Source organism: Xyrauchen texanus, chromosome 12 (genome assembly GCF_025860055.1).
Source record: "Xyrauchen texanus isolate HMW12.3.18 chromosome 12, RBS_HiC_50CHRs, whole genome shotgun sequence".
NCBI classification, from domain to species: domain Eukaryota; kingdom Metazoa; phylum Chordata; class Actinopteri; order Cypriniformes; family Catostomidae; genus Xyrauchen; species Xyrauchen texanus.
In genome coordinates this window covers 14,213,464-14,233,184 of record NC_068287.1, presented here as the reverse complement: position 1 = coordinate 14,233,184, position 19,721 = coordinate 14,213,464, and the positions used below count along the sequence as shown (strand labels likewise).

Here is a 19,721-nt window from a genome sequence, read left to right as displayed (position 1 = left end):
ATTTTGGTACCCATTCTCCTATTGTGAGGAAATGCAGATCTAAAATATTCTTTTCTTTCAGAAGAAAGTCATAATCATCTGGGATGGCATGAATCAGTTTAAAAGGTTTTGCCATTTCTATTTTAATGAGAAATTATTTGTATGTGTGTATATATTTATGCTTATGTAGAAAATTATTTTACATTTGACTGACTGAATTTTACAGTCAGAATTTGGTTTTAAACTTGAATATTCCCATAATTCAGATTGGTGTCTATGAATTGCATCTGACAATTGCTACTTGTTCCTGATATTTTACACCTATTGATTTTGCTTAACAGGCCAGAAAGTTCAAAAGCAGAAACTTTAATCATGTATATTTAAAATGAATTATCACTTGTAGCTGTAGTTTAAGTTGTTCTTTTAAAGTCGGACCACTAAGTATTTCTGCTAATGTGCTTCTCGTATGGGCACCAGATAAGTTTATTTAAATCTGGTTATCACATGCATTTGACTGAGTAGAGCACACCAGTCTTGTATCACATGTAATGTCGAAGTGTTCATTTGCCATCAAATCTGGTTTTGCGAGTGTTTATAGGCATATCTTGTTTGTTCATTCACCCTGGGGGACAAACTAGTGTTGGAATGCATGCCAAAGATTCGGTTCATACACTGTTGAAATTAACCTAGGTCTGTTACAGATTTTGGCAACTTGACGCACAATGTTCATAAAAACTCGAGTGACTCCCACTTTAACACAATTCCTCTTATTCACCCCTAAGAACATTTAGCAAAAGCACTGCTGCATTTCTCTAAAAGACTGCATCTCTAGTTTCTCATTTGCTGGTTTAGCATCAGGAAGTTAAACAGTTAAAACTACTGAAGGACCAATGTTGATGTGAAGACAGATTGCACAAATGGATTTAACATTATTTGCATTTATTTTGATCACTGCCTTGCACAATTGGAACCTGGAATATTTATGCAACTCAGTTGTTGGAGGGTCTGCAGGAAAAAGAAAATCATGATTAGATCAGTGAAAACACAGATCATTTACCAAAGCTCAGTTTCTGGAAACTCACTTGGCCCATTCCACGTTGAGAATTGGATGATCGTATCCAAATCCTGACACCCCAGCAATGGCTCTGGCAGCGTCCTCATGGCGGTGGAATTTGATGAAGGCAAAGCCCTGGAGTGAAGGCAAAATAGGTTACATGGATGTGATGTTGCTCACAAACTATTTTCATACTTCTGTTCCTTTTTTGTTCATCCCTGTCTGAGTGGATGTCACTTGTATATGTCTTGTGATGAATGCTCATGTTTCTCACCTTCAACTGGCCTGTGTTCTTGTCCTTGATCAGATATATTCTAGAGATGGAACCAAAAGGTCTGAACAGCTCCTGGAGGTCTGTTTCTCTGGTGTCCTCAGACAGGTTGGTCACACGGATTGTAGCGTTATTATTAGCTGTAGACAAATTATGAACATATGAGTTTCCAAGTCTTCAGTGTTTAAAAATGGTATGCATTTGCCAATAATTCCAAACACGCACCTCTGCGTTTAGGCTGCATGGACTCTCCTCTGCGTGTAGCACCGTCCCGCAGGTTTGGTGGAACATATTTCCCGGTCTTATTCTGGACTGGCTGAGCAGGTTCAGGATCTAGATATCAAAGAAAAGGAATTATTCCCAGGATATAATGAAAGGGATGCTGTCTAGGGCTGGGCAATTCATTTTATTTTCAATTACTTTTGGCTTCCAACGATTATGAAAGCGAGACAATCGAGATAAAATGATTATTTTGCCACATTACGTTTGGAATGATGCTCTCGTTTTGTCTTGTGTTATAAATACAGCACACCCCTTTAGAGTGGTGTGCTTTCAGCCCTCCCTAAAAGCCTAAACTCACTCCCTGCCAGGCTGTGGCATGTTTAGTTTAGCTCAAGCCAAGATGACAGAAAGAGATCCTTTGGTCAACAAGAAAGGTAAATCCAATTCAGCAGTTTGGATTTCCTTGTTTCAAGGAGTTTTTTTTGTAGTTTTTTTAAAGTTTAATAAATGCATGATGTTTTCAAAGTCCTGTTAAATACTCATGAGCTGAATTTTGAACATAATAATCGTGATAATGATTTTTGCCATAATCGAGCAGCCCTAATTCTGTCATCATTTACTCATGCTGTTCCAAACCTATATGACCATTTCTTTTGAGAAACACAAATATTCTAAACAATCATTTCGGTTTGTGTTCCATGAAAGCAAGCTAGTCATATGGGTTAGGAATCACAAATACATTTTTGGATGATCTGTCCCTTTAACATACCTGCCGCTTTCTCTTTTTCCCCTGTGGACAGGCCCAACTGCTCGGCCAGTTCCTTCTGCATTGGACCAAGCGTGTCCTTGTATGGACAGCGGGTGGTCCAGTGATCTCCTTTGCAAATACGGCAGGACACAATCTTCTGTCTTTTCAGCTTGTTCATGGGATCCTCATCCTGGTCTTGGGCATTCAAGTCCTTTAAATTAGATGGGATAATAACTTCAAGTTGGCGTCAACAGAACGGGGAAGTGAAACATTCTGATGACTAAAATATCAGCTTGTACCCAGAACTGAACAGCTAAACAAAGCAAACTGCCTTCCCCATATAACCATAACAACCAGGGCTGCGTTTCCCAAAAGCACTTTTGAGTTGACCGTAGAGGCCAATGATGCCAAATGTTTCTTCAATCTACTTAGACTGATGCTTTTGGAAAAACGTAGCCCTGATTGGTTATTTCTGAGAGATGTAAACAAGGAAATGAAAAATCAGTATTGTAACTGGCAGTGTTACAAACACCTTTTTATCAATGAATTTCCATGAATTTGAGTTATTTGTAGTTGTTGAATAAAGATTTTCTTTCTTTAGAGAGATTTCTATTACTACAGTATTCCACTTAGCTCTGAGGATGCTCAAATATTAACAAAAGACACACTCAATTTAATCATAAAACATTATGCAGCAGATCAAACCTATTGATTAATCTAATGATCAATAATATACATGCAATTTTTATACTGTGAAATCATGCAAAAGATTGATCTCATCAATGTCATACCTCTTTATTGGAAGTGAAGGTCATGAAGACATCATCACTCACTGTCATGGTGGCAACATTGGGACCTGGTTGGTCAAAATCCGAATTGCCAAATTTCTTCAAGTTCTGTTGGTAAATGGACAAAACAAAAACACCCACATATAGCAATTAATGATGTGTTTATTGGATAGTGTCTTTAAAAAAAAAAAAAAAAAATTAAACCATCAGGCCAAATGAGGGCATAATACAGCGTGACAGTTGTTCCCACCGTCACTTCCAAGGCTTCATCAGGCCTCCTCAGGGCTTACTCGGCCGATTACCCTTGGGCCAAACAAGGGCGATTGGGGTGAGGTCAGTGTCAAGGGAGGAGTTTCATTGTGTCAGGTCAAAGGTTTCAGCACCAAGATAGTCAAACTTGCATGTTGTGTATCCAGCACACAACAGTACAGGTTTGGGAAAAATTGTAAAATTGCAACCACAGAGCAAATCTGTTAAAACGCACAATGGCCAAAGCGGTGCCCAAAGATCATGGTTCGAGATCATGGACAGTGTGCCGGGACATCGTCCCGCTGTTAGTAGAGAGACCACTTAGGACACCATGGCAGTTACAGTCAGTGAGTTAACACTAACATATCTTGCTATCTAGTTAATGTTTACAAACTATATTCTAGATATCTAGACAACATGAGCTTCCCTCTTGCTTGTGAAATGGGTGGGTTGTTTGACGTTGGCACCAGGGCAGCATGTTAAGGGTGGGTTTTAGGGCAACGTTGCAGGTTTGCTGGTCAGTTGATAGACCTGGCTCGCACTGGCCCAGAAGTGGAAAAGCAGCTAGTGAGACATAAAGACATTATACCTTTCTACTGGCCACTGCTTTGGAGGCCTTCCGTGTCTCAATTTTGAAAGTCCTGACAATCTTCGATTTGATCTGCACAATCTGGCAATGTAAGTGTAAACCTTTCCACATTAAAAAAATTAATACAAAACACTGCTCACCTTACACTTCTTGCCATCTTCTTCAATCTTGTATTCTTTGACAGTCTTAATATTACCTTTAACTGTCTCTTTTGGTGAAGGGAGTGAACCTATTAAAAGAAATAAATTTTTGATATGAGGTTTGTAGAGAGGACAAATGTTTAAGATACACTGACTAATGAGAGAGAAACTGTAGCTGGGTCATTAACTTGACTAGCTACACTTCCAATATGATTCTAAACATCATGTTGGCTTGAAACATACTTATTCTACAGACATGGTTTAGGCTTTTAGACCATGATTCTGGTTGCTATGACTTTTCTGAATTAACACATTTCACAAATTTTTTTCCCAATGACATGCAGAAAACATGCCTATTAGCTATCACTGAGATAGGTGCTATGAAATATCACACACACACACACACACACATGTCTGTAACAGCCCTAGGCTCTGAAAACAACAGAGTTAAAGATGTCTAAAGGCTGTGGTTAAATCCTTTGTTTAGCCAATCAGAAGACTTTCTGCCCGTCAATCATTGTCCACGTTCACAGAGAAGCCCACACATGCTTGTATAAGGGCCGGCACAGTGTCCTGCTCCTGCAAAACATTTAGGGTCAGACAGTGAAATGCTAAGGGGGACCCATTGCCCTCCATCTGCTCCAACACAACGCTTTTTAGCGTGTCTGTAGGTGTGTCCCAAACCGCACACTTCTGCACTTTTCTACGTAATTTTTTTTTAGTTCAAGTAGTGATAGTACTATGTTGACGTAGGTAGCGAAAGGGGCGCAATCGTAAACAACAGAAAATGTAGCAACTAGCAACACTTGAGTGAAGAAGGTGCCTTACAAATGTGTGTTGAATGCTTTACCATCACCCCAGTCTGTGTGAATATGAACATTGTTTGAGATACAAGTGTTGAACTGAGTGGCAACACATCATGTGCATTTGGAACATCACTCCCATCAGCAAGAGTATTCTTTGGTGTGCAGGGAGTTGGAAAAAGGGGGTGTGGCTAATTCAAAGGCTGGTCTGGTGGAAGTTCCAGAACGCTAAAATAAACAGCTTATAGCACCTTTAACTCTATGGGCTCTATGGGCCGAGATGATTCAAACTCCAACTGTCAAAAAAATTAATTGACAACAAGGCCTTAAATCTGCTTTAACTGTCTCTCTTTCTTTCTTTCTATCTATCTATCTGTAACCTTCAAAACGAATTAGTGTTTCACTTTCAGTCAAGGCTTTGTCAAGTCAACACTGAAGTTTGTGTTGACAAACTTTACATATCTAGTATTGTTAATTCTTGTACACATATTTTGCAAGTTCTTATCAACTCAAATTAAATTTGAGACTACATGAAATATTCTTATTTTTAAAAATGAATGTCAAACCACAGGACTATTTATATGGGATACATATATACATACATACATATATAGATGCATATGTACATACATATACACAACACACTTGAAGACAGAAGTTTGCATGCACTTAGGTTGAAGTCAATAAACTAATTTATTAACCACATTTAACCATTGTTTAGGACATCTACTTTGTGCATGACATGAGTAATTTTTCCAACAATTGTTTACAGACAGATTGTTTCACTTTTAAATGGACTATATCACAATTCCAGTGGGTCAGAAGTTTACATACACCAAGTTAACTGTGCCTCTAAGCAGCTTGGAAAATTCCAGAAAACGATGTAAAGCCTTTAGACAATTATCTTTTTATAGGAGTTGTACTGAATTGGGAGGTGTACCTGTGTTTTTGTTTAAGGCCTACCTTCTAACTCAGTGTGTTTTTTTTTTTTTGCTTGACATCATGGGAAAATAAGAAAAATCAAACCTCAGAAAAAATAAATAATGGACCTCCACAAGTCTGGATCATCCTTGGTAGCAATTTCCAAATAGCTGAAGGTACCACATTCATCTGTACCAAAAAAATGTATACAAATATAAACACCATGGGACCACGCAGCAATCATACCACTCAAGGAGATGCATTATCCTAGAGATTAATATAGTTTGGTGCGAAAAGTGCACATCAATCCCAGAACAAAAGCAAAGGATCTTGTGATGATGCTGGAGGAAACAGGCAGACAAGTATCTATATCCACAGTAAAACGAGTCCTATATCGATATAACCTGAAAGGCTGCTCAGCAAGGAAGAAGCCACTGCTCCAAAACCACCATAAAAAGCCAGACTACAGTTTGCAAGTGCACATGGGGACAAAGAACTTACTTTTTGTAGAAAAGTCCTCTGGTCTGATGAAACAAAAATTTTACTGTTTGGCCATAATGACCATCGTTATTTTTGGAGGAAAAAGGATGAGGCTTGCAAGCTGAAGAACACCATCCCAACTGTGAAGTATGGGGGCGGCAGCATCATGTTGTGGTGGTGCTTTGCTGCAGGAGGGACTGGTGCACTTCACAAAATAGATGGCATCATGAGGAAGGAATATTATGTGGATATATTGAAGCAACATCTCAAGACATCAGAGAGAGCAAGGCGAGTGCGTGTGAGTTAAAGCAGTGTTTCTCAACTGGTCTATTTGGACTGGGTTGTGGACAGCAGGGAAAGAACAATGACATGGTTCTCCCATTGAAGATATTTCAGCAGCCGCCCAAGTGATAGACTATTTAAGACTGCCGAGGCAGATTTACTGATAATCTTGCAAACAGCTAAAGCAGATTTGTTTTCAATTGATATTTCAGTTAACATGCATTGGGACCTAACGCGTCTCCACAAGCGTTTAACATGCTCAGGGTTACCAGATAAGAGACACAACACCCCCAGTTTGAGATTTATACTTGCGCAAATTGGAAATATTCCGCCTAATGTTATAATTATTTTGTGCAATCTGGCAACCATACACGCGAGTGTGCTTTTTCAGGCTCTTGCTTTCCCCCTTTTGCTTAAAATATAGTGATCTGTAGTGCAATATGCTGCTCAAGGAAAAGTGTTATACGGCTACTCTGTGTCCATTCTTGAGGCTGCTTGTGATGTTTGGCGCTACTAATTTTGCAGGTAAACCTTCTCAGTGATTAAATTAAATATAACAGTAGTTCTCGGCATCATTGACATGCGAGCAAAAGCAAGCCAGAGACGAATATGTAAATGTAATTTTTTATTTGTGCAATTTAGAAATATTGAAGTCCCTTTGCACCTGTATGTTAATCTAACTCTTGCAGTCATCATTTATCATAGTCATGCAGTTGTCACGATCCCCTGTTGTCCTCACTGTGTCCTCTGTTTCTCTAGTCACGTTCATGTCACGTTTCCATGTGGTCCGTCCCGTGTTTTCTGTTTCACCCTCGCCAGTCACGTTCCATGTCACTCTTCCTCGTTATCCGTCCCGTGTTTTCTGTTTCACCTAACACGCTCCCTGTCATTTCTTCCTTGTTGTCCGCCTGTGTTTCAACGTCTCTGTTTAAACTACACTTCCCTTCTTCCTCACTCCTCATCATCGCTGTCACAGCGTTATTGTCCGCACCTGTCGCTTATTTTGTTATCACGGTGTCTGTCTACTTAAACCCCGTCGTTTCCTCTCTCCGTTGTCGATCGTTATCGTTTCTCGTTCATGCCTTTGTCAGTGTGTGCGCTATCTCTTTTCGTGTTCGTTCGAGGATTACCCTGCTGTTCATGGATGTTTGTCAACTCGTGTTCACCCGTGTGTGAGTTTGTGTTGAGTTTACTTTTCCCATTGAGGACCCTTTTATTTGTTCCAGTGTTTTGTGTTCATCCTATTGTTTATCGATTAAACCGCTTTTGGATCCGAATTCCCTGTCTGCCTTCTCCTTTCCACATTCGTGACAGAACGATCGACCACAATGGATCCAGCGGCTTTCTTCGTGGGACTGACGCATATGGAGCTAAACATCCGTGAGTTCTCCCATTTTTTCTCCTGCATGGCCGGCTACACCGGTTGGGATGACAACCTCCTGAAGACCGTCTACAGGATTGGGGTACCTACACACCGGTGTTGTGTTTTGCCGGAGATTGGAGACTACACCTGGCAGGAATACGTGAGTCTCGTCGTGGAGGAATTTTCTCGATCCCGGTTCCCGCCTCTGGACTCTCTACGCCTGCCCCGGTCTGCGAGCCAGAGCCCACGCCTGCCCCGGTCTGCTAGCCAAAGCCCACGCCTGCCCCGGTCTGCGAGACGGTGCCCACGCCTGCCCCGACCTGCGAGCCTGAGCCCACTCCAGCCACGGTCAGCGAGCCTGAGCCCACTCCAGCCACGGTCAGCAAGCCTGTGCCCACTCCAGCCACGGCCAGCGAGCCTGAGGCCACGCCAACCACGAACAGCGTTCCAGCGTTGTCAGCCTCATCCGCCCGGAGGAAGAGGAGAAAAGGAAGGGTCTCTGCTCTCCAGCCTCCGTCTACCGCAGCTCCGTCCCCAGAACCCCCCGTGGCTCGGCCCCCAGCGTCCAGCGAACCCAAGCTCGCGCATACCACGGTCAACCAGCCCATGTCTGTAGCATCAGATGCCCGTGAGCCAGTGCCTGTAGCCTCAGATGCCCGTGAGCCAGCGCCTGTAGCCTCGACCGTCCCTGAGCCAGCGCCTGTAGCCTCGACCGTCCCTGAGCCAGCGCCTGTAGCCTCGACCGTCCCTGAGCCAGCGCCTGTAGCCTCGACCGTCCAAGCGCCAACGCCTCCCGAGCTTTCCAGCGCTCCGCCTCCCGAGCTTTCCAGAGCCCCGCCTACCGAGTCTTCCAGGGCTCCTCTCGAGCTTCCCAGAGCTCCGCCTCCCGAGTCTTCCAGGACTCCGCCTCTCAAGTCTCTCGAGCCTCCCAGGGCTCCTCCTCTCAAGCCTCCCAGGGCTCCTCCTCCCGAGCCTCCCAGGGCTCCGCCTCTCAGGCCCCTCGAGCCTCCCAGAGCTCCACCCCTCAAGTCACTCGAGTCTTCTAGGGCTCTGCCCCTCAAGCCTCTCGAGCCTCCTATGGCTCCACCTCCAGAGCCTCCTACGGCTCTGCACCCAGAGACTCCAGAGCTTTCTAGGGCTCCGCCTCTCGAACATCCCACGGCTCTGCCTCCTGAGCCTCCCACGGCTCTGCCTCCTGAGCCTCCCACGGCTCCGCCTCCTGAGGCCCCAGAGCCTCCCTCAGCTCCGCCTCCTGAGACCCCAGAGCCTCCCTCAGCTCCGCCTCCTGAGCCCCCAGAGCCTCCCTCAGCTTCGTCTCCAGAGCCCCTCGCAGCTTGGCCCCTGGACCTGTCCCTGTCTTGTGGCCACCTCCCAGGCCCCCTGGACCTGTCTTGTGGCCGCCTCCCAGGCCTCCTCGAACGGTCCATGTCCTGTGGCCACCTCCCAGGTCCCCTGAACGGCCCTTGCCAAGTGGCCAGCTCCCAGGCCATCTAAACCGGCCTCTGTCCTGTGGCCACCTCCCAGGCCCCCTGAACAGGTCCCTGCTCTACGGCCATCTCCCAGGCCTCCTAAACCTGTCCCTACCCGGTGGATGTCCCCCGGGCCACCTGACCCGGTTCCCTGCACACACCCCCAGAGACTGCTTACCTGCCCTCTCGGCCTCCCGGGTCTGCCTGTCTGCCCTTTGTGCCCCCGTGGACTGTCTCATCTCCCCTTTTGCCTCCTTGGACTGCCTAGTTTCCCCTTGTGCCCCTTTTGCCTCCTTGGACTGCCTAATTTCCCCTTTTGCCCCCGTGGTCTGTCTCCGTGTCCCTGGTGCCCCCTTGGTCTGTCTCCGTGTCCCTTGTGCCCCCTTTGGTCTGTCTGTTTTTCCACTTTCCTATCCCCCCTCTCCTTGAACATTTGTTTATCCCTGCTATTTTTCCTTTTCTGTTTCGTAAGACCGTCTGGAATCCGGTCCTTTTGAGGGGGGATTCTGTCACGATCCCCTGTTGTCCTCACTGTGTCCTCTGTTTCTCTAGTCACGTTCATGTCACGTTTCCATGTGGTCCGTCCCGTGTTTTCTGTTTCACCCTCGCCAGTCACGTTCCATGTCACTCTTCCTCGTTATCCGTCCCGTGTTTTCTGTTTCACCTAACACGCTCCCTGTCATTTCTTCCTTGTTGTCCGCCTGTGTTTCAATGTCTCTGTTTAAACTACACTTCCCTTCTTCCTCACTCCTCATCACCGCTGTCACAGCGTTATTGTCCGCACCTGTCGCTTATTTTGTTATCACGGTGTCTGTCTACTTAAACCACGTCGTTTCCTCTCTCCATTGTCGATTGTTATCGTTTCTCGTTCATGCCTTTGTCAGTGTGTGCTATCTCTTTTCGTGTTCGTTCGAGGATTACCCTGCTGTTCATGGATGTTTGTCAACTCGTGTTCACCCGTGTGTGAGTTTGTGTTGAGTTTACTTTTCCCACTGAGGACCCTTTTATTTGTTCCAGTGTTTTGTGTTCATCCTATTGTTTATCGATTAAACCGCTATTGGATCCGAATTCCCTGTCCGCCTTCTCCTTTCCACATTCGTGACAGCAGTCGGTATTATTCAGTTGTGTGCTGGAAATTAATCCATCGAGGAGACCCTCGGTAAACTCATGACCCTTTTAGCATGTAAACGGGTAAAGTTTTAGAAAAAAACATGTAAACTCATGAAAAGTTCTATACATTTTATATATATATATATATATATATATATATATATATATATATATATATATATATATATAAAACAGACCCCTGATGTAGAGTGTTAATTGAATCATAAATTAACAGGGAAGTAGAGATGGTAAAATAAATGTGTAAGCTCAGCCTTTATTCAGTTATTTTAATGCCTGATAGAAAAGTTTGTAGAGCAATATAATACTTTAGGCTAGAGGTCGACCGATTAATCGGTCGGACGATTTTTTGCATTTTTTTTTACATAATCGGCATCGGCCAATATCCAAGTATATCAAGCCGATTATTAGGCAGGCGCATCTGTGGGCAGCCTAGTGTTGTTTTGGAACACGTGTTCGACGCACGCTGCCCCTAGAGTCATTTTCCAGCACAGTGAGCAGACCTCATCCAGTGCCTAAGGAAGGAGCCAAGTTCCTTGGAGAAAACGGTAAGCATTAAATTTGTATAACTCCTTTATATTTAATTAAAAACTTTTGATATGTTACTGCCAACTTCAAGAAAAAACACGACAAACGCTATAGGCGACATGACGTTCAGCTACTTTGGATATTGATAGCGTAGTTGAAGTTGCATTATCACAGCAGAAGGGTTGCTATCATGTCACAATAAGTAAGCAAGAATTTTGCAATTACAGACAGTGAATCTGAGACTTTAATTTGTTCTGTTTGTGTGTCTTATATTTGAGAGGGTTGTCACTCAATGCAGAGAATTAAGTAATAAAAAAGATACCAACGCACTATAGGCTAGTGAAGGACTGGCTTTGGTAAGCTCGGACGTTATCGATTCTGCTGTCGGTACTGGAGAAATTAAGAAAATAAATGTATTATTGCTATAAAGAGAATATCTCGCCAGCCATTTCTATGTATAATAATATGAAACCATTTGTCTGCGATGCAATTTAGCTATTCGCAGTCAGAGAGAGGGAGATCTCTCACGCGGTGCCACAGCAAGCACAACACGAGCCCTGCTTAATGAGTGACAGAACTAAACATTCAAACGTAGCCTGGTTACACTTTAGATCAGTGATATTAGTCTGATTTTATTTTAGATTTCGCCTTCCAAAGATTACAAAAAGTTTATATATTTAATATTTATACATAAGCCGCATTCTGTCTAGCACAACTTCCTTCCCTTCACAGCGGTGCACTGACATTTCTCCCTAAAACTCAAACTTAACGTAAGAATCAGCACGATCGGTGATTGTTGTAAAATGCAGTCTAGCTACTGTTGCTAAATTGCGGGACGCGTTTAATAATAAAAAAGCGCAAGATAACGTTCCCAAGGCGGTGCGCGCTCCGATACAGACTGCAACGAGACAAGCAAAGTATAGGCTACTTTGGGTTTCATGTGCGCGTCTAAACGATCAACTATACACAAAAATATTTCAAAACGGCCGGCTTGGAGATTCACTTAAACACAGTTTATGTCTTAAATGGACATAGTTATGGAAATAGTTGGTAGAAAATATGGTGCATCAGGAGCCTGTTAGACTCGGTCTTAAAGGGGAAGCAGTCTAATAAACATGCTGACGATTGAGCCATTACTGTGAATCAAACAACAATAGGCACAGAGAAAATCACTTACAGCTCTTGAATGAATAACTTCTGCTTTAATAAGCATTAATCTATCTATGATAAACTATGCAGTGTTATTTTACAATTTATTAGATTTCTTTTTAGACCACACCTGAACAGTAATGTTAGTAGACCTTCCTGAAATTAAATCACTGTGCCTATATAACGTTTATCTTTGTGTAATTGTTTATCTATTGTTTAATATATATATATATATATATATATATATATATATATATATATATATAAACAAAAAGAACCATTAAGAATACCGTTAAAGTACCGGATCGATAAGCAGTATCGGTAAGAGTAGTAATACATTAAAACCTTAACGATACCCATCCATAGTTATGCCTGTGCTTCTCTTGGATGCTCTGAATATTGGATTACGTGTCTGGATTGCCCCTTAATTAAAGCTGCATTTGGATCTCAACCTTCGTGTCTCGGAGCAGTTCGTAACACCTGCTTTGTTTATTTAATATATTTGTTATACATTATTTATACAATATGTTTTTACATGATACATTTTTAATTTAAGTGTACAAGTGCAGATTGGTCAAGTGTTCAATAAATGTATTTGTTGAGAAATTTTGTCTATCTTAAGTAATTATTTGAGTTGCATTTTATCTTTCAAATAAAAGGTTCAAATAAGAGGTTAAAAACAAGCACATATCGGCCAAAATAAATCGGCAGCATTAATCGGCCATCCCGGATTTCAAAAGATCGGAATAATGATGAAAGATGAAATAATCTAAAGGTAGAATCTATTAGACCTCATTTTATATCAACAGTGGCAGTTGTAGTTAAAGTTTCAAGATGTGTTTCAGCTAGTATTTATTTTCATAAATAAATTAATGTATTATTATTATTACTATTATTTAAGACTAGCACACTGACTTAACCATGGTAATGAGGAGTCTTTCCTTCTGTGTAATATGTGTATAAATATGTAATATTAGGTAACAATCGGGATAATAATGGGCTCATATAAGTAAATATGCTCTTAAATTTATGAAAGGGGGACAGAAAACTTCCTGTAGGATTTTGTTGTTCACATCATCAATGTCACTTGATGCATGTCCTTGTAATGGAAATCCATGAACAAAACTATGTAACATAAAAGGAAATGCAACCCAGGATACATTAAATACAGGTTATGTTTAATCTATGGCAGGTCGACACTTGATGTCCAATGTAAAATCTGTCCTGAAGTAAAACCAGTTGAGAACCACTGAGATAAAAGGTACAGACAGGAGAAGTCTGGCTCTGTCGAGCACCTACAGTATATGTTAACTGTTAATAATCATAGGACATTACTTCAAAAGCTCACACAGCTTAAGTTATTTTTCATTTAGTATTTAATTAAACATTCTATGCTAACATGTAAACTAACATGCTTTAGTTATATAACATGTTATAGTTAAATGCTATTTTTTATCATGTTTATAATTCTGTTTATTATAATTCTGTTAGCTTTCTTATTTTTTCTATTTATTTTATTTTCAAAAGGGAGACTTTACACATACTTCAATAAAATAAATGGTTTCAAGTTTCAATTATAATAAAGTGTTTGCTCAAAAATAAATAAATAATTCTTCTGTTTTCAATGATAATAGTAATTGTGTAATACCGTATACCGTGATATTTTCTGAGACGGTTATCATACCGTGAAAATCTCATACCGTTGCAACCCTAGTCGCAAATGGGTCTTCCAAATGGACAATGACTCCAAGCATAACTCCAAGGTTGTGGCAAAATGGCTTAAGGACAACAAAGTCAATGGATTGGAGTGGCCATCACAAAGCCCTGACCTTAATCTGGTATAAAATTTGTGGGCAGAACTGAAAAAGTGTGTGTGAGCAAGGAGGCCTACAAACCTGACTCAGTTACACCAGTTCTGTCTGGAGGAATGGTCCAAAATTCCAACAACTTACTGTGAGAAGCTTGTGAAAGGCTTCCCAAAATCATTTGACCCAAGTTAAACAATTGAAATGCAATGCGAACAAATACTAACAAAGTGTGTGTGTGTAAACTTCTGACTTCAATTAATATATATATATATATATATATATATATATATATATATATATATATATATATATACAGTGAGGAAAATAAGTATTTGAACACCCTGCTATTTTGCAAGTTCTCCCACTTAGAAATCATGGAGGGGTCTGAAATTGTCATCGTAGGTGCATGTCCACTGTGAGAGACATAATCTAAAAAAAAAATCCAGAAATCACAATGTATGATTTTTTAACTATTTATTTGTATGATACAGCTGCAAATAAGTATTTGAACACCTGAGAAAATCAATGTTAATATTTGGTACAGTAGCCTTTGTTTGCAATTAAACGTTTCCTGTAGTTTTTCACCAGGTTTGCACACACTGCAGGAGGGATTTTGGCCCACTCCTCCACACAGATCTTCTCTAGATCAGTCAGGTTTCTGGGCTGTCGCTGAGAAACACGGAGTTTGAGCTCCCTCCAAAGATTCTCTATTGGGTTTAGGTCTGGAGACTGGCTAGGCCACGCCAGAACCTTGATATGCTTCTTACAGAGCCACTCCTTGGTTATCCTGGCTGTGTGCTTCGGTCATTGTCATGTTGGAAGACCCAGCCTTGACCCATCTTCAATGCTCTAACTGAGGGAAGGAGGTTGTTCCCCAAAATCTCGCAATACATGGCCCCAGTCATCCTCTCCTTAATACAGTGCAGTCGCCCTGTCCCATGTGCAGAAAAAACACCCCCAAAGCATGATGCTACCACCCCCATGCTTCACAGTAGGGATGGTGTTCTTGGGATGGTACTCATCATTCTTCTTCCTCCAAACACGGTTAGTGGAATTATGACCAAAAAGTTCTATTTTGGTCTCATCTGACCACATGACTTTCTCCCATGACTCCTCTGGATCATCCAAATGGTCATTGGCAAACTTAAGACGGGCCTTGACATGTACTGGTTTAAGCAGGGGAACCTTCCGTGCCATGCATGATTTCAAACTATGACGTCTTAGTGTATTACCAACAGTAACCTTGGAAACGGTGGTCCCAGCTCTTTTCAGGTCATTGACCAGCTCCTCCCGTGTAGTTCTGGGCTGATTTCTCACCTTTCTTAGGATCATTGAGACCCCACGAGGTGAGATCTTGCATGGAGCCCCAGTCCGAGTGAGATTGACAGTCATGTTTAGCTTCTTCCATTTTCTAATGATTGCTCCAACAGTGGACCTTTTTTCACCAAGCTGCTTGGCAATTTCCCGTAGCCCTTTCCAGCCTTGTGGAGGTGTACAATTTTGTCTCTAGTGTCTTTGGACAGCTCTTTGGTCTTGGCCATGTTAGTAGTTGGATTCTTACTGATTGTATGGGGTGGACAGGTGTCTTTATGCAGCTAACGACCTCAAACAGGTGCATCTAATTTAGGATAATAAATGGAGTGGAGGTGGACATTTTAAAGGCAGACTAACAGGTCTTTGAGGGTCAGAATTCTAGCTGATAGACAGGTGTTCAAATACTTATTTGCAGCTGTATCATACATATAAATAGTTAAAAATCATATATTGTGATTTCTGGATTTTTTTTTAGATTATGTCTCTCACAGTGGACATGCACCTACGATGACAATTTCAGACCCCTCCATGATTTCCAAGTGGGAGAACTTGCAAAATAGCAGGGTGTTCAATTACTTATTTTCCTCACTGTATATATATATATATATATATATATATATATATATTGTTTAAATGTAAAAAATATATACAGTCTTAAACATCTATATTAGCTCTAACCTGACACCTAGTTGAAAATGTTGTTATTTGTCAATTACCCAGTTACAAGTTATTGGTTATCCATAATATCATTTCACACATACTAAACTGAAACCACACCAATTATTTCCAACAAAGTCAACATTTCTTACTCTAACTTTCATCTCTATTGGCAGTTACATTATGATAGGATGGATATATATATATTTTTTTTTTTTTTAACACTTTATTATCAACAAATAGCATGTACAATAGTAATTTCAATATTACAGCAAAGGAGCATATCACTTGCTTCATACAATACAATGTAAATCAGAGTAAGAGAACCAAAAAAAAAGAAGAAAAATAAACAAACAGATAGAGAGGGTACATATCTATATATTATTGAATAAGCAGAAGTAAATACTTTCTATGTAAAACATTTTAAATAAAGAACATATTGCCATTGTTTTAATTGCTTTGCTATTTTTAGATTTTGACATTACATCAATGCACATTTTGATCTTCTTAAGCACTATAAAGTTAGGTTTGCCATTTGGGAATTTACATTTATGGATATGCAATTTACATAAAAAATAAAATAAAATTTATAATGAAACCAGCATCCTTTGAGTAATGGTCCTTAATATAATAACCTAATATCACATACTTATAGGATAAGAGAAAAGTTTTTAAGATATTAACAGCAATGAATCTCTCAACATCATTCCAGAAACACTGTGTAACTTGGCAGGTCCAAAATATATGAAAAATAGTTTCAGTAGAACTTTCGCAGAAAGAGCATTTTATATCAATATCACTTATACATTTTTGAGTCCAGTTTACATTATTATAACATGAGTAACTCTCAGAAATAAGGATCTAATTTTATAATTGTTAGATTTTAACATGGAAAAGAAAATCAAACCAACTGGGGTATTTTCAGGTCTGGGAGGATAGACAGAGAGTGCAGACATTTAGACACAATTTCTAAAATGCATGCCCACCTCAGCCAGTATAGCTTTTTTTAACCACATTGAATTATTTTAATGTAATAGATATTTTGTATTTTGAGATAAAGTCTGCAAACTCAAATAAAGTACCTTCATTATTGAATAACTGACTCACCAACCCATTCTTAAACCAATTGTGAAAAAATAAAGATTTATTCCTATACAAAATATTGCCATTATTCCAGATAAAGAATCTTTGGGTAGTGCTTGTTGATAACATTTAGAGTTTAATTGGAACTCTTTTCAATCTTATAATTGCACATTAATAAAAATTATATACCACACAAATGAGAAAAAATATGAGGGATTGTATTCCAAACAGACCATGGGTTTTGAAAATATTGTCTGATCCAGTTTATTTTAAAAGTGTTGTTCATAGAGCTAAAGTCGATCAAACTGAAACCGCCATTTTCATATGAATTTAGTATTACTGATTTCTTAATGTAGTACATTATGATAGTATAGTATCGACAACACAAAGACTTCTTCTGATAAACTTACTGACTGTTTAAATCTCCAAACGAATATACTCATATATCTGTAAATATCAGTTTAATTAATTATTTCTAGTGTTAAGGCACGTGGATTGATGTGTGTAATATATGAGCGCTGCGGAATCGTACCTTCATCTCCTCCTCCTCCTCCTCCTCCTCCTCCTCCACCTGATCGGCCCAGCTCGGCTTTGAGCTGTGGAAAAATACACATTAGTTGCCCAACCACCATAATAACGCATAACTAAACATCTACGTGACTATATTACGATGAAAAACGTACTCGTCGTATTTGAACAATGGCATATTTATATTTACCGGGTGTCTGCAGCGCAGCCTCGAGAAGAAGTGTTTCCCGGGTCTGAGGAGGCGCTGGGAGGGCACGTGGCGCTACTGCGACCCCTGTACGTGCGGCGGAGAGATCAGGCGTGACGTGATGCGTGTGCTTAAAGATAAAATGATAGTTTTATGAAGAAAAAAAAATGTATATATATATATATATATATATATATATATATATATATATATATATATATATATATATATATATTCATTCTATGTAAGTTTAAATGTGTTCATAAAAACAAAGGTTTTTCATGTTGTCACTTATTTATCAGACCAGGAAGTTACATGTGTTTTACATGCCATAAATGTAGCCTATACAATTTATCAATTACAATATTTGTTGGCTAAAACAACGTTTTGATTTATATATTTTTTACATTACCTTTTTCAGGTTTGTTGCTTCATAAATTTTTTGGTGCCTCAATTGTAGTTGCAGTTTAATGCATGTTTAATTTTTAAGGGAGGTATAGGCCTATAATTTGTTTTGCTGGTTGTGACGGGAAGGTGACAGAATGATGCATCTCCCACGATGTTCACATGAAACCCATGTCTTTGGTGGTGTTGTGCAACTTACCCCATGTAGTCTGACAACAAGCCCGCCTATGGGTATTCTATGAACCGTATATATTATTTCAAAATTGATTAAATTAATTATTTTCCTCAAAATTCTATAAACAATACCCCATAATGACAATGTGAAAGAAGTTTTTTGAAATCTTTGCAAATGTACTAAGAATTAAAAAATCACATTTAAGTAAATATACACAGCCTTTGCCATGACACTCAAAATTGAGCTCAGGTGCATCCTGTTTCCACTGATCATCCTTGAGATGTTTCTACAACTTGATTGGAGTCCACCTGTGGTAAATTCAGTTGATTGTACATGATTTGGAAAGGCACACACTTGTCTATATAAGGTCCCACAGTTAACAGTGCATGTCAGGTTGGGTACTGAAGAGTTTGCCGTTGATGTAGAGTCTGACTTAGGGTTCAGGTGGAGAGGCGGAAGTGGAAACGCGCTCTGTTGGCAGAGAGAGAGAGAGAGAGAGAGAGAGAGAGAGAGAGAGAGAGAGAGAGAGAGAGAGAGAGAGAGAGAGAGAGAGAGAGAGAGAGAGAGATGTTTGTTTACATCAGAAAATTTTGAGTCGGACTTCGGACGATCGGTCGTGGCGAAATCGGTTGGGAAGGGGAGAGATGACTCGAACATGAATAAAAAAGAGTGTGACCAGAGACTAAGAATGATGGAGAGGAGTCGGAGGAGAGAGAAGGAGATGAAATGGAGGTAGGATGGACACAGGTAGGAGAAGGGAGAGGTAAATCCACAAATAAGAGGAAAAAGAATAGCAGGGAAGGGTTAGCAAGTAGTACAAAGGGGAGTGGAGGAGAGGGGGTGGTAGAAGGGAGAAGGGATGAGTTTAAAATTATGGTCCGGTTCAAAGATAGTAGTGGTATGATAGGGATTAGTCCTATTGCTTTGACGGTGTGTAAGCAAGAGGTAATGAGTTGTAGGCAAGTAGGTTATGGATAAGTGGTGTAATTACATTTACATTTATGCATTTGGCAGACACTTTTATCCAAAGCGACTTACAGTGCAATTATTACAGGGACAATCCCCAGAACAACCTGGAGTTAAGTGCCTTGCTCAAGGGCACAATGGTGGTGGCCGTGGTGTTCGAACCAGCGACCTTCTGATTAACAGCCCTGTGCTTTAGCCACTACGCCACCACCACTCCAGAGTACCCTTGGAGGTATCAATGGAAGAGATAAAGAGGAATATTGAGGGAGGGAAAGTTGGTGAGGTCAGACTTTTGCAGGTGAATAGAGAGGGAAGTAGAGGGGATAGTTTTTCTGTAATGCTAAAGTTTGAAGATGGGATATTACCAGATCGAGTTAAAATCGGTTATATTAGTTATCCAGTAAGAGAATATGTGAAAGCAGCGTTAAGATGTTA

General features: G+C 40.5%; 1 protein-coding gene across 1 annotated transcript; it reads right to left on the bottom strand.

Moving 5' to 3' along the window:
• Nucleotides 1-897: 897 nt before the first annotated feature.
• Nucleotides 898-18,349, bottom strand: LOC127652293 (eukaryotic translation initiation factor 3 subunit G-like). The gene is made up of 9 exons (XM_052138433.1): nucleotides 18,345-18,349; nucleotides 17,558-17,621; nucleotides 4,041-4,190; nucleotides 3,066-3,170; nucleotides 2,296-2,485; nucleotides 1,530-1,637; nucleotides 1,308-1,444; nucleotides 1,062-1,168; nucleotides 898-984 (listed from the first exon to the last, which is right to left on the bottom strand). The coding sequence occupies exons 1-9, from the start codon at nucleotides 18,347-18,349 to the stop codon at nucleotides 969-971; spliced, it is 882 nt and encodes a 293-aa protein (XP_051994393.1). The 3' UTR covers nucleotides 898-968.
• Between the last annotated feature and the right edge of the window lie 1,372 nt (nucleotides 18,350-19,721).

What these genes read in the sequence shown, in the direction of transcription:
- LOC127652293 (XM_052138433.1), bottom strand. An exon ending in CCTTCACTTCCAATAAAGAG is followed by an intron (nt 2,486 to 3,065) that starts GTATGACATTGA and finishes TCTAATTTAAAG; the next exon opens with GACTTGAATGCCCAAGACCA. An exon ending in GGAAAAAGAGAAAGCGGCAG is followed by an intron (nt 1,638 to 2,295) that starts GTATGTTAAAGG and finishes TTTGATATCTAG; the next exon opens with ATCCTGAACCTGCTCAGCCA.